Source organism: Ictalurus furcatus, chromosome 11 (assembly GCF_023375685.1).
Source record: "Ictalurus furcatus strain D&B chromosome 11, Billie_1.0, whole genome shotgun sequence".
NCBI classification, from domain to species: Eukaryota; Metazoa; Chordata; class Actinopteri; order Siluriformes; family Ictaluridae; genus Ictalurus; species Ictalurus furcatus.
The window spans coordinates 4,277,501-4,292,751 of record NC_071265.1 but is presented as its reverse complement, the minus strand read 5'-3'; the positions used below and the strand labels follow the sequence as shown (position 1 = coordinate 4,292,751).

The following is a 15,251-nucleotide window of genomic DNA, read 5'->3' as shown; positions in this document are numbered from 1 at the left end:
AAAAATGTGTGTCAGACTGCACTCAGTGCTACCTGATGTTAGCGCTCTAGCAGGGTGTTTTCCATTTTAACGTACAGCTCGTTAACAGAACGCCAGTTCTATGCGTTATCTGCTACAAGCTCCGCCCCTTGTGTTCCATGGTTTAGAGCAACAAAAAAAAAAAGTGCTTGCACGCTCGGTAAATACAGTCTTCATCCTGCTGTTTTTATTGAACTCTGTATGTGTGTGGGGTTGTGGGTGCCTGTGCACGGTGCCGTAACGAACACATCAGCTAGAATACAGAAGTGTGATTTGAGACCGTTACAACTAGCATGAGAAAATGTGCCTGCGAGCTTCAGTCTACAAGGCTGAGAGCAACCGCTGCTAACTCACATACTGAACAAAGAACAAACTCTCTGTCTCTCTCTCTCTCTCTCACGCTTTCTCTCTCTCTCTCTCTCTCTCTCACACACACACACACACACACGGAGAGAGAACAATCTCTAGTTTCTCTAGTTCCGCAAAATAAACACAGAGAGCCAAAACCCTGACAACTGCTCCTTATCGAAATATTCTAGCATGAATTAATAGCCCAGAAACATAAAACTTACACCAACCCTCCATCAAGTGCAAAAGTTTGTATCCCCTAAGATATAGGGCTGCATCCAGACTAGTGCTGGATCAAGTGCGATTTCATAAGCTGCTGAATAAATGTGTGTGGAAGCCATACTGTTGACTTAAGTTTGATTAAAGTGATAAGTATTAGGATTATTTACGCAGCAATATTCTGGAAATGAACTAGACTCCTATTAAATACTGAATTCAATTTTTGCCACTGTCTCATTCAAATACATATATTCGCTTTAGTGTTTTATTTTTAGCGTTTCTGATAGCAATACCGATGCTGAATATTCATACCCAGACAATATTGTTTCTTTAACAACTATCGAGCTAAATTCAGTTAGATTTTTTGGAAGCATGTCGATTAATTATATATATATATATATATATAGTAAAAATGCATAGCTAAAACTTTACATACACAAAACCACAGCTTTTTTAATCCATGTAACCCTCTACTGCATGAATCATTACATTTACACCCAATAAAATATTTTAATGGATTTTTATTACTTAAATTAGTTCAAGTAATAAAAATACATTTGGAAATGTGAGAAAGGTTTTGTTTCGGGGGAGCAGTTGGTTTTTGCCAAATTGTTGCCGTATGGAAACAAAGTGCACTGGTGGAAAGTATCATACCGTCAAAAACAACAAAAAGCATGAGATTACAATCCCACTTACTGCGTTTTACAGACTAGAAGTTGCAGAGGGTTTTTTGCCACCTAGTAAGTACGTCAAAGTTCAACCTTCTAGAAAGAACTTACAGTTGAACGGATTTACTCAGTCGAAATACATACAAAAATGTTTTGGGTGAAGTATTTTTCCCAATTCTTTCGCTTGAAACAGAACATTTAGAATATAAGGTGCGATTTACAACAACAGGTCTGAAATTACAACCGTTTTACAACCGCTCGGTTTCAATTCGTGAACGCGCGGAACAGTTCCGTTATCGCATGTTGTCGTCATACGGCGACAATTACATTTTGCATTGAACAGGATACTCAAAATATATAAACTTCTTGAAATGCCAACAAATACGTTTTAATTTATCTCAGACAGACAGTGTTTAAATGTTCACCATGCCATGTGGCTGCAGAAAGGAAGTGGAAAACGGCACTTCCTGGTCATGTGACATGCCATTTTCTTTTTTATGTCATGTCAGTGTTAAAGCCCCATTTTTCCAGTTGCATAGGAAAATAGTACTTTTGTATTACAGCCTATTAAAAAAATTGGAGATAAATTAATTGTTGTCATATGGCAACACCATGCAGTAAAGAGTTCAACTGTTTCATCAACATGGCAAATATAATCAATATAATAAACAATAAAGTATAAATATAGTAAAATCGACCCCAAGAAAAAATACAGTCACGGATTATTTCGATGTAAACTTTTTGACTTCCAAAAAATTTTTTTTTTTTTTAAAATTACCGGATTGAACTGAAGTCATTTGTTTTTTCCTCCGATGTCTGATCTGGCAATTGTTGCTAGTTTTGTCCCGAGAATATTGAATCGGTGCCATCTCCAGCTGTATTGCATTTGATAGCAAAATAAAAATAACCGTTTCTTTCTTTAAGCTGCGTTTTCCATCCCTGATTTTTCTTACGTAAAAGCGGTGGTCTAGACGCGTTGTAAAAACCCCATCATAGACGCTTCTACTCAAGAAAAAACTGCCAGACCATGAGGTGAACTACAAGCGGGACATTTGAGCAATAAGAGTAAGAACCAGTCTCAGAACTTTCCCCGCATGAATACCGATATAACTTTTGTACTTAAGTCAACGACTCTCGGCACGACTGAAAATGAAGACAGATCTATCTCATACAAGGGCGTTCACCATGTCGTGCTCCTTCACCATCACATGATCAAACACTGCATGTTAACATACCGACAGTGAAAAAATATATATCTCAGTTTGCATCTTTTTATCTTAAACAATATTAAACATTCTGAGTTTCCATTCAAAAATCAAAGGGGGGGGCATAAACTTCTGCACAAAGGTCAATATTTACTACTCCTGAGTATACACACCATTCGCAGGGGCAGTGAACTGAGCTGGAGGTTTATAAGCAGCGAACACCTACACATCCAGCTCCCTACACTCTATAAACTGGACTACACACATGACCGATACTGAGCCAATCAGGATTCGGCTCCCATTCTTCCAGGCTTACGAAATTAGAAGTGGAAGTATTAGCATTAAACGTACACACACACACACACACATTCAGACCTACACGTTGAAAATACTATAAAGTGTCGATTTTCATTGCACCTCCGCACATGCACTGATCATTGCTAACACTAGCTAGCTCTAGCTACCGCTAGCTAGTTTTATTGATGCTACGTTCACTAGCACCTGTGCCGGGTGTTCGATATAAACTAGCTAGCAAAGTATGAAAAGAATTAACTAGCTATATACTGCGTATATTAATCTGGAACCTACTGTTATACGTAGAACGTTCGGATTCTTCGCCACTTACGCATTTCAGTACCTAAACGATAGATTAACCTAAATATTATTAATTACAGGATATGACGTCACAGCTGCTGTGAAATATCCTCATACAAGTGCACTAGATAGGGTGCGAAAATAACGTTCCTGCACACTAGGTAGCTTAGTCTGTAAATGTCTGAAAATGTGGACGTATTTGGGATTCTAACTTCTTCTAAAAGTATGTACACCCCGTTTCATACCGTACATACTGTTTACAGAGAGTTGGATCCTCTGCTTCCTATACGCATGTAAGTGTACTACGTAGACGTGAAACAGGAAATGGTCTTTTTTTTTTTTTTCCTCACACTTTACCTTGTTGCAGTACAACATCCAGACCTCGTACAGTCTCTCGTTCGATGCCATTCTGCACGCTGGTGTGTGAGGGCGATGCCAGCATGCAGGCGCAAATATTCAAACGATAACCCGGAGTCAGCAGTGTGGCTTCCACATGGTCCGAGCCGCTCTCTCTGGGGGAACGTCTCAGGGGAGCTCGATCACGAGATAGTGTTTCTGTGAATTAAAAGCCCATCGCTCTCTCTCTCGCTCTCTCTCTGTGGTATGTGAGTGAATTATTCAATGTAGCAGTGGGAAATCCTCCCAGAGTGTCAGAGTTGAGTGAGTGAGGCCGGCGTGTACTGCTCCATGGGGAGCGATGTCCCGGACCAGTCGGACTGCGTCGATATTCCCTTTCACCTGAGAAAATAAAACGTGGGCTGACGATCAGTGAAGAGATACAGAGAATAATTATATTAAACATTTCAAATGATAGACAGTGGGTACATTTAAGCATGAGGAAAAAAGACAAATATTAAAAGGTTCATATTACAAAGCTGCTTAAATTTAGGATTATGTTATACTGTGTGTTATATGTTATATATTATGTTGTTATAAATTACATTACTTGTTATACAGTACGTTATGTCACATGCATGTGGCGTCATATGTCACATGTGATGTTACATGTGATGCTACATTATGTGTTACAAGTGATGTTCCGCTATGTGTTACATGTGATGTTCCGCTATGTGTTACGTGATGTTCCGCTATGTGTTACATGTGATGTTCCGCTATGTGTTACATGTGATGTTCCGCTATGTGTTACATGTGATGTTCCGCTATGTGTTACATGTGATGTTCCGCTATGTGTTACATGTGATGTTCCGCTATGTGTTACATGTGATGTTCCGCTATGTGTTACATGTGATGTTCCGCTATGTGTTACATGTGATGTTCCGCTATGTGTTACATGTGATGCTACGCTATGTGTTACATGTGATGTTCCGCTATGTGTTACATGTGATGCTACGCTATGTGTTACATGTGATGTTCCGCTATGTGTTACATGTGATGCTACGCTATGTGTTACATGTGATGTTCCGCTATGTGTTACATGTGATGTTCCGCTATGTGTTACATGTGATGCTACGCTATGTGTTACATGTGATGCTACGCTATGTGTTACATGTGATGCTACGCTATGTGTTACATGTGATGCTACGCTATGTGTTACAAGTGATGTTACGCTATGTGTTACATGTGATGCTACGCTATGTGTTACATGTGATGTTCCGCTATGTGTTACATGTGATGCTACGCTATGTGTTACATGTGATGTTCCGCTATGTGTTACATGTGATGCTACGCTATGTGTTACATGTGATGTTCCGCTATGTGTTACATGTGATGTTCCGCTATGTGTTACATGTGATGTTCCGCTATGTGTTACATGTGATGCTACGCTATGTGTTACATGTGATGTTCCGCTATGTGTTACATGTGATGCTACGCTATGTGTTACATGTGATGTTCCGCTATGTGTTACATGTGATGCTACGCTATGTGTTACATGTGATGTTCCGCTATGTGTTACATGTGATGCTACGCTATGTGTTACATGTGATGTTCCGCTATGTGTTACATGTGATGTTCCGCTATGTGTTACATGTGATGCTACGCTATGTGTTACATGTGATGTTCCGCTATGTGTTACATGTGATGCTACGCTATGTGTTACAAGTGATGTTACGCTATGTGTTACATGTGATGCTACGCTATGTGTTACATGTGATGTTCCGCTATGTGTTACATGTGATGCTACGCTATGTGTTACAAGTGATGCTACGCTATGTGTTACATGTGATGCTACGCTATGTGTTACATGTGATGCTACGCTGTGTTACATGTGATGTTACGCCATGTGTTACATGTGATGTTACGCCATGTGTTACATGTGGTGTTACATGTGATGTTACGCTATGTGTTACATGTGATGTTACGCTATGTGTTACATGTGGTGTTACATGTGATGTTATGCTATGTGTTACATGTGGTGTTACATGTGATGTTACGCTATGTGTTACATGTGGTGTTACATGTGATGTTACGCTATGTGTTACATGTGATGTTACGTGTGATGTTACGCTATGTGTTACGTGTGATGTTACGCTATGTGTTACGTGTGATGTTACGCTATGTGTTACGTGTGATGTTACGCTATGTGTTACATGTGATGTTCGCTATGTGTTACATGTGATGTTCGCTATGTGTTACATGTGATGTACGCTATGTGTTACATGTGATGCTACGCTGTGAGTTACATGTGATGCTACGCTGTGAGTTACATGTGATGCTACGCTATGTGTTACATGTGATGCTACGCTATGTGTTACATGTGATGCTCGCTATGTGATACATGTGATGCTCGCTATGTGATACATGTGATGTTCGCTATGTGATACATGTGATGTTCGCTATGTGATACATGTGATGTTCGCTATGTGTTACATGTGATGTTCGCTATGTGTTACATGTGATGTTCGCTATGTGTTACATGTGATGCTACGCTATGAGTTACATGTGATGCTACGCTATGAGTTACATGTGATGCTACGTTATGTGTTACATGTGATGCCAAGTTATGTTACATGTGATGTTCCGCTATGTGTTACATGTGATGTTCGCTATGTGTTACATGTGATGCTACGCTATGAGTTACATGTGATGCTACGCTATGAGTTACAAGTGATGCTACGCTATGTGTTACATGTGATGCTACGCTATGTGTTACATGTGATGCTACGCTATGTGTTACATGTGATGCTACGCTGTGTGTTACATGTGATGCTACGTTATGTGTTACATGTGATGCTACGTTATGTGTTACAAGTGATGCTACGCTATGTGTTACATGTGATGCTACGTTATGTGTTACATGTGATGCTACGTTATGTTACATCTGATGCTACGTTATGTGTTACGTGTGATGTTACGTTGTGTTACATGTGATGTTACGTTGTGTTACATATGATGTTACGCTATGAGTTACATGTGATGCTACGTTATGTGTTACATGTGATGCTACGTTATGTTACATCTGATGCTACGTTATGTGTTACGTGTGATGTTACGTTGTGTTACATGTGATGTTACGTTGTGTTACATATGATGTTACGCTATGAGTTACATGTGATGCTACGTTATGTGTTACATGTGATGCTACGCTATGTGTTACATGTGATGCTACGCTATGTGTCACATGTGATGTTACGTTATGTGTTACATGTGATGCTATGCTATGTTACATGTGATGTTACGTTATGTGTTACATGTGATGCTATGTTACATGTGATGTTACATTATATGTTACATGTGATGTGCTGCTACGTTATATGTTACATGGTATGTCACGTCACATGTGACGTTACACGTGGCGTCCCGTTACGTTACACATCACGTGGCGTTCCGTTATGCATCCGTAACGTTTGTACATTAACTGATACTCATTTCCATGAATAATCCCACAGTACGTCGCATGCAAACTAACATTTTGTAAAGATTCCGTGAGCCAAATCTTCTGTCAAACCCTCACGGAGTATGCGGGAGGCACTCGTTTATATCGTCTCCCACCCGAAATCAGACCGAAACCAATTAAAGTTGAGGTTAAAACTCAAAACAATGAAACAGATGATGTTCAAAAGGACTATCTGTCACTTAGCCACATAGTTCAATAATTATCAAGCCCAACCTGCCGAACAGTTCTTCTAATAATGCTCCAAACAATGGCTTTGTATAAAACGAGATTATATAAATGTTACCGCATTCCTCAAGCATGACAACCAGAACGTCTACTTCATAACAGCCCTCGTGTTTACTGTTTCCTGCAGGTAATAAACAACAGACAACTGAATATTCTCCATATTTTGACAGAATTGATTTTTTAAATTTATTTATTTTTTTTTTTTTACTTTTGATATGTTTTCCTACACTACCCACAATGCCATTTGACTAACTGCTGATAGTGACTGAGTGGTTCTGCAGTGCTACTGTGCGTTCAGGTCCTCCTGGGAAGTTCGTATTTACGAGTCGGGAAGTCGTACTTACGACGTCAGGTGCGTTCAAGTCGCTTGTGTCGGAGCGAGATGGCGGCGTTGCTTCTCTTAATTAACTACAACAAAAACCTAGCAAGGTTTTTTAACTCTAGTTCTAGAAAACGAAGGACAAAAGGTATGTCTAGCTTGTTTTTTAATCAATTTACGAAGCTGCTGTAAACTTTATCGTTACGCATTATATCGTAATTGTACAACGCTGTCGTGTGTGTGTGCAGGAAATTAGCTTGCAAATAAAAACGCCTGACAATAACGTGCTGCAGAAACCAAACACGTAATAACTGAAATCAGCTTCTGAGGCGAGTAAACATTCAATTTCAACAAATTTAGCGCCAACTACGGACTTCGCGTCCGTCGACTCCGGCGTGTTTTCCTACGGACACGCGCCCGACTCGGAAACTCTGCGCTCGAACGAAAATCCACAGCTTCCCCCGCTCGTAATTATGACTTACGATCTTCCCGCCACGACTGAACGCACCGTCAGCCCTTGCATCATCTCTACTTGCGATGAGAGATCGATACGATGCGGCGGCGCTTTAGTCCGTCAGTCTGCCCAGCTCTCTAATCTCCTCACCTGTACACTCTGCTCAAGCAAATCAGCTTCCAAAGCTTTCATGCAAATACCGTCTGACACCGTCGCGCTCGTCATGATCACGTAGACTAGTCTCTGTGGTAACCAGGGCAACTGTGTCGTATAGCCGGGTCGCATTCTGGGATGTAGAGTCCGGCGTTCGTGCCAACGGATTGTCCGACCGTGACGGCCGCTGACTTCTCACGGGAATAACGAAAATCACTAAACACGTCGCGAACATTTCTGACGTATTTCACGTGCATCAGGGAGGAGTTTTCTTTCGACGTGCATCCCGAGTCATTTTACATGCGTAGGAAGCCTGGCAGCTGAAGTGGACATTCATACCAAAATCAGTCCCAAATGAAGGATCCTCAAAAGACATCTGGTATCCGAATGGGACAGACTTCATCATGCTGGCGTGATGAAACGGCTGCCATAAATCAGCAGTTCTTCTTATGCCGGTTTATAATAACCCTCACGTTTAATCCTTACAGTTGAGCTCATAAGTTTACACCCCCCCCAATCTATTGTGTTGCCTGCAAGGGGTATGTAAACTTATGACCGCAGCTGCATATACAAGTTATAATTATCAGATTTTGTCCGTCCTAACCGTACACCGAGTGTAGACCTAAAGCCGATCGGGTCTCACTGAAATATCAGACGTTGCCATGACCACTGGAAAATATGTCTTAAGAAACCCTTAATATAAAAGAGATGTGTGTTAAAGAAGGAGGGGGCGATGAGGGCATTTCAGTATGTTCAGTTTCCATGGGGTAGAAATATGTGGTTGCACACATGCAAAATCCTTTTGTCAGCCTTTACCAGAGGGGAAAAAAAACAGAACAGAAACACAAAAAGAGGTAGATATTTGTTCATTTGGGCTGTCAGGGTTTCCCAGCTAGTCCCGGTGTACGATCAGACGGTCACCTCACTGCTGACATGATCAGTACGACCGCTGAAATACATTTCAGTTTCTATTTCTACGTGAATCCCGTCGGAACTGACATACCGGTAAAGATTCGATTATATCCTGAAGGAAAAGAGCTTTCACTTTTCGTCAGTATGAAGACACTCCAGAAAGAATAAATAAATAAATAAATAAATAAATAAATAACTGCTCACACTTCTCTATCATCTCCTACCAGAAACTGAACGAAACCACGTATCGGCCGAGTTTATAACAGACGACGTGGCGGAGGAGAGATGTATTCGCATGGGTGGCGTAGGTACAGCATAAAGACACGTTATGGTCATGTGACCGATCAAGGATTAATCGTTTGTATTAAAACGAGGTGTGTGGCGCGTGAATGGAATTTTTGACGGCACTGTCATTCTGAAGACACGCCCATTTCTCGGATTTATGCGCTGGGAATGAATTTCTTAATTACTACAGATGTCGGGGGGAAAAAAGCAGGTCTAGGGGGTGGTTGGGTTTGGGGTTTTTTTTTTTTGGGGGGGGGATAGTTTACAAAGCAGTCTGTGATCATTAAGACCTTTTTTTATAGCGAATAATCAGACTCTAATCTCGTTAAACCTATTCTATGGCAAAACAAAGGGAACATCGTGCTGTGAGAGAAGCGTTCGAATGAAGAAGTGAGGATAGTTATTATGTATCATTTTTACAGGTTTCTGTTTGTATATCGTCAGAATGGCCGGGAAAAAGGTTTAAATACGGAAGAAAATATTCCAAAGATTGAGGGAAAATGTGATGAAGATGAAATGATAAAAAGGCATAGCGCAAATTAGAAATGCGTGCGCACCACGGTCAACTTGTTTCCGCCGGCCGAAGAAACAGAAAGACAAACAAGGAAAATACGGCTCCCTTTTCAAACGTTCAGACTTTTTTTTCTGGATAGTCGTGTGGTTTCTGAGACGTACGTCAGTTGTGCTGAGACTTGGCAACCCTGCCTGGGGGCACTTACTTATGTAAGATATGACCAGAAATCTTATCGCAGAGAAAGAACAAGAATTAGGAGAATTTTGGGGAGACTTAGCCCTGCTGGAAAAAAAAAACAACAACAACTATAGAAACCCTCAGAGAATTTGTAATGGTTTTAATGGTTATAATGGGAATTGTATTGGTTTTAATGGAAACTGTAATGGACCCTGTGGGTCTCTACTGGTAATTTGTTGCCTTCGATTGATAGCATGTTATGTCTAGTGGGTACCATTAAGGACCAGTAATGGTTTTAATGGTTATAATGGGAATTGTATTGGTTTTAATGGAAACTGTAATGGTCCCTGTGGGTCTCTACTGGTAATTTGTTGCCTTCGACTGGTAGCATGTTATGTCTAGTGGACACCATTAAGGACCAGTAATGGTTATAATGGGAATTGTATTGGTTTTAATGGAAACTGTAATGGTCCCTGTGGGTCTCTACTGGTAATTTGTTGCCTTCGATTGATAGCATGTTATGTCTAGTGGGTCCCATTAAGGACCAGTAATGGTTTTAATGGTTATAATGGGAATTGTATTGGCTTTAATGGAAACTGTAATGGTCCCTGTGGGTCTCTACTGGTAGTTTGTTGCCTTCGACTGGTAGCATGTTATGTCTAGTGGACACCATTAAGGACCAGTAATGGTTATAATGGGAATTGTATTGGTTTTAATGGAAACTGTAATGGTCCCTGTGGGTCTCTACTGGTAATCTGTTGCCTTCGATTGGTAGCATGTTATGTCTAGTGGACACCATTAAGGACCAGTAATGGTTTTAATGGTTATAATGGGAATTGTATTGGTTTTAATGGAAACTGTAATGGTCCCTGTGGGTCTCTACTGGTAATTTGTTGCCTTCGACTGGTAGCATGTTATGTCTAGTGGACACCATTAAGGACCAGTAATGGTTATAATGGGAATTGTATTGGTTTTAATGGAAACTGTAATGGTCCCTGTGGGTCTCTACTGGTAATTTGTTGCCTTCGATTGATAGCATGTTATGTCTAGTGGGTCCCATTAAGGACCAGTAATGGTTTTAATGGTTATAATGGGAATTGTATTGGCTTTAATGGAAACTGTAATGGTCCCTGTGGGTCTCTACTGGTAGTTTGTTGCCTTCAACTGGTAGCATGTTATGTCTAGTGGACACCATTAAGGACCAGTAATGGTTTTAATGGGAATTGTATTGATTTTAATGGGAACTGTAATGGTCCCTGTAGGTCTCTACTGGTAATCTGTTGCCTTCGATTGGTAGCATGTTATGTCTAGTGGACACCATTAAGGACCAGTAATGGTTTTAATGCTTAGCTGATGGTTTGTAATGGCACTTGTAGTGGAAACCATTAGAATGCCTGTAATGGCTTGTATTGTTTTGGGGGGGTTTTCAGCAGGGAGGACTTGAAGACATTTTTGTACAAAGATTTTGTTGGTATTATTATTATTAATAATAATAATAATCATTATTATTATTATTATTATTATTATCATATATTTATATATAAGCAGTTCAGCACAATTAGGACCAAAGAGCTGGACATTTGCCAGTAATTGGACCCTATGAGTATTTTCAGTGCCCCAGAATATCATTATTATATTTATTTTGCTCTGAAAGCCATCTCGAGATGTGTGTTAGAGAATAAACTTGCTCTCTGAAGTGTAAAGTTTTGAGTTTAGAGGGGTATTAGGGGCATTTTCATATCACTAGCCTCATATTTACTTGAGCTTCAGATCCTCGGATTAAGGAGCCTATAATAAGAAGCTCTGCATGCCACAGCAACGTCAACCACCAATGTTATTAACTCTCTCACACACACACACACTTAAATACACACACTGCTGAATAATCAGCTCTTTATCTACATGACATCCTGTTATTCTCGGCAGGTTAGTTAGTTAGTTAGTTAGTTAGTTAGTTAACTTACCCAAGTTAATAAAGCAGCTCCCGGATGACTATAATCCTACAGAGAGCTGCTTCCAGTCCTCTCACTTCGACCTGCCTTCCTCTTCGGTAACGTCCTAAATGTCGTAAAGCTCCATGAAAACACTGCACACAAGCCAGCTAGCCTGATTAGCCTCGGCTTGACAGGCGACTCAAAATATTGTTTAAGTTACTGGAGGAAATGTAAGCCCATTCTCAGTACAGCGAGCCTACTCGAGCCACTGGGAGTCCAGGCACGCAGCAGTGCATGCTTCGCTCTTGTTATTTTTCCCCTCCAGCTTTATTATTTATATATTTATTTTTGACGTTCGTTTTGCGACAGCGCTTCACTGCTTTACGACAGTCACAGACTTCTTTACGGTGCCGATGTGGAGCTGGAGCGCCACAAGTCGCGTTGCAAGAGGCGTGGCGTGGTGTGGGCTGTGTTCCAATCGGCATACTGGGGTTCTAGTGTACCTTATGAAGGGGTTTTAAAGTCGGTCTTACTTTAAAAGCACCTGTTTATTTCATGTTATAAATTAATTATATAGGACTAATTCTATTATGATGATTATTGTTATATTATTATTTTCAGTGTTATAATCATATAATTATATTATATGATGATAATTATATTTATAATCAGGTATTTTGTTGGTTTTGGTGGTGGTATGTTTATTGTTGTTGTTGGTGGCGGTATGTTTATTGTTGGTGGTGGTGGTGGTATGTTTGTTGTTTTTGGTGGTGGTGGTATGTTTGTTGTTGTTTATGTTGTTATGATTTGTTGTGGTATTTTTATTGTTGGTGGTGGTATTTTGGTTGTTGTTGATAGTGCTGGTGATGGTATGTTGTTTTTGTTGTTATTATTGGTGGTGGTTGTGGTATGTTGTTATCGTTGTTGTTGCTGTTGGTTTGTTGTTATTGGTGGTGGTCATGGTATGTTTATTGGTATGTTTGTTGTTTTTGTTGTTATTATTGGTGGTGGTGGTGGTATGTTTATTGTTGGTGGTGGTATGTCTTGTTGTTTTTGTTGTTATTATTACTATTAGTGGTGGTGGTATGTTTATTGTTGATATTGGTGGTGGTATTATTATTATTATTATTATTGTTATTATTATTATTATTGGTGGTGGTGGTGGTATGTTTATTGTTGATATTGGTGGTGGTATTATTATTATTATTATTATTATTATTATTATTATTATTATTGGTGTGGTAGTTTTATTGTTATTATTATGTTTATTATCGTTGGTGTTGTTGTTCTCCATAAGTAAATTTAAGCGGAGTATCCACTCAGAGATTTTCCTACAGTTTGCAGTGTTCATGTGTTGTACTCTGTACTGCATTGTTGCACCGCACTACTGCACTGTATCGTGTTGTACTCATATATGTATCTAAAGACGTGAGTAAAGACGTGAGTAACTGATGGATGAGTATATTTTAAGATATATCGCCACCTCTTGGTCAGAAGCTGAGCGTGCTATGTGCTGAGACAAATGGAACCAGCCTGCCTTGTGTCAACATATACTAGTTGATGTGTCGAGGTTTTCTATAATGAGATGTTTCTGTAACGTCTGTGGAAGGAGTCTCCAGTGTCAGTGCTTTGTAACGGTTAGTAGGTTTTCCCCCACAAGAAAGTCTTCAGGACAGAGGCTGTTTATACTTGCTATAACCTAAGCGAGGACAGAAACCAACTTGTTTATTGTTGATCTTTTTGAGTGGCATAAATAAGCTCTAAATAAATGGAACACATTATTATTATTATTATTATTATTATTATTATTATTATTATTACTTGCTTTGCGGGTTTTCACAACATTAAATGTTACTATAAATGTATCAAATGGATAAAAAGTATGGCGTTCATTAATCAATAAACAATTGTACTCAGTTGGCAAATTGCAGTGGTATAAGATGAATAAAAAAAAGTCCGGGATGTGTAACTTTGGGGTGTTACAGGTAACTTCATCACCGCAGCCCATTGTTGATTATTTTCCTGTAACAGCACACCATCAAGCGTTTTCCTCCTCACGTAATCCCTGAGATTAAATCACGATCAAAAGATTAGAAAAAGACGTCAGAAAAGACAGTAGAGCAATTATTAACAAAGTGGGTAAGAATATATTTATCACACATTATAATGACTCGTACAGTTTACAGAAAGTCCATAAGGAGTCCATCACAGTCTTTAGTTCTTCAACAGTATGGAAGTGACTTTATGTTTCTTCACAGGTTCTGTTAACACAAGGTTCAGGTTTCGGCACTGGGAAAAAAAAAAACCTGGAGGTCGATCATAGTGCATGCACACACACACACACACACACACACACACACACACACACACCTACAGACACGCACTCTTTTCCCATTTCGTGTTCCCAGCGTTGGAGGCTCAGTATATCGGTTTCGTTACTACAGTGGTGTGTCGGAAGTCACTAAGGTTTAATAACGCGTCTCTAAACGTTTGAGAAGAAAACCGTTCTCATGAACACGAGGCTATTTTTGAAGAAATACCAAACAAAAAATTTGACCTCGTGATGTCTTAATGAAAGTGGAACCGTACGGGGTTTAAATAAGGCTCTGGTACTGTAATAGGTTTATAAACGTGCAGTAAATCACAGCATGGCTTAATTGTGATTATAATAATAATAATAATAATAATTTAAAAAATAATAAATAATTTGTTATCGTTATTATTATTAGACTCATCATTAGATTCGAACTCCTTTTTCTTTTCCTTTTTTTTAAAAAAAACATTTTTGTCTATGCGGTTATTTATCTCAGCAAGAATGATCTATTGTACTGGTTTAAAGACTTTTGTGTATCATATATATGTGTATATAAAAAAAAAAAAGAAAATATTTTCATATAATTTTAATATCAAAAGTAACAAATAATGAAAACGTAAGGTCTACCCTTACAGCCGTAGTTAAAATAAGCTCTTAGGACAAAAAGAGATATAATATCATGTTATCATGTTGGAAAAATATATAACAGAACCTATGCGGTACTTTTACAGTTCCTCTCATACCTCGAAGTGTTTATCAGATCAGTCACTGTTACCTGTCTAACGTTTAATCAGCCAGTAATACGGCGGTTATGGGAATTTTCAGCTCCGTATCGGTGAGGAAACGTTTCCTGTCAGTTTGTCCATTATTTTCTGTACACAATGGAACAAAGCTCGGATGATGACGTGAAGATTTTCCACTGTACGGTCTATAGCGAGAGGTACGGGATCAGCCGGTATGGAGGCTCACAGTAGAAGAGTGTGTGTAGGGGGAAAGGTGTGAACTGCGGACTGATCTCCAGAGTTGAGAGATATGACAGAGAAAGACAGGGAGATA

At 39.5% G+C, this 15,251-nt stretch overlaps 2 protein-coding genes across 5 annotated transcripts in view; both read right to left on the bottom strand.

Moving 5' to 3' along the window:
- The window catches only part of nbeal1 (neurobeachin-like 1), an 87,521-nt gene extending 75,323 nt beyond the window's left edge, over positions 1-12,198 (bottom strand). For 2 of the 3 annotated variants that reach the window (XM_053637116.1, XM_053637119.1), the window contains exons 1-2: positions 11,912-12,198; positions 3,410-3,790 (exon numbers count right to left, since the gene is read on the bottom strand). In XM_053637116.1, coding sequence (XP_053493091.1) covers positions 3,410-3,460 — 51 coding nt within the window. In that variant the 5' untranslated portion in view covers positions 3,461-3,790; positions 11,912-12,198. Of the gene's footprint in view, positions 1-3,409; positions 3,791-7,191; positions 7,255-11,911 lie in introns of all 3 variants that reach the window. The other variant, XM_053637118.1, reaches the window with a different exon arrangement.
- Positions 12,199-13,956: 1,758 nt separating this feature from the next.
- The window catches only part of stradb (STE20 related adaptor beta), a 10,578-nt gene continuing 9,283 nt past the window's right edge, over positions 13,957-15,251 (bottom strand). For both annotated transcript variants that reach the window (XM_053636806.1, XM_053636807.1), the window contains one exon: positions 13,957-15,251. This exon is cut by the window's right edge and continues 212 nt beyond it. The gene's annotated coding sequence lies outside the window, so the exon portion shown is untranslated.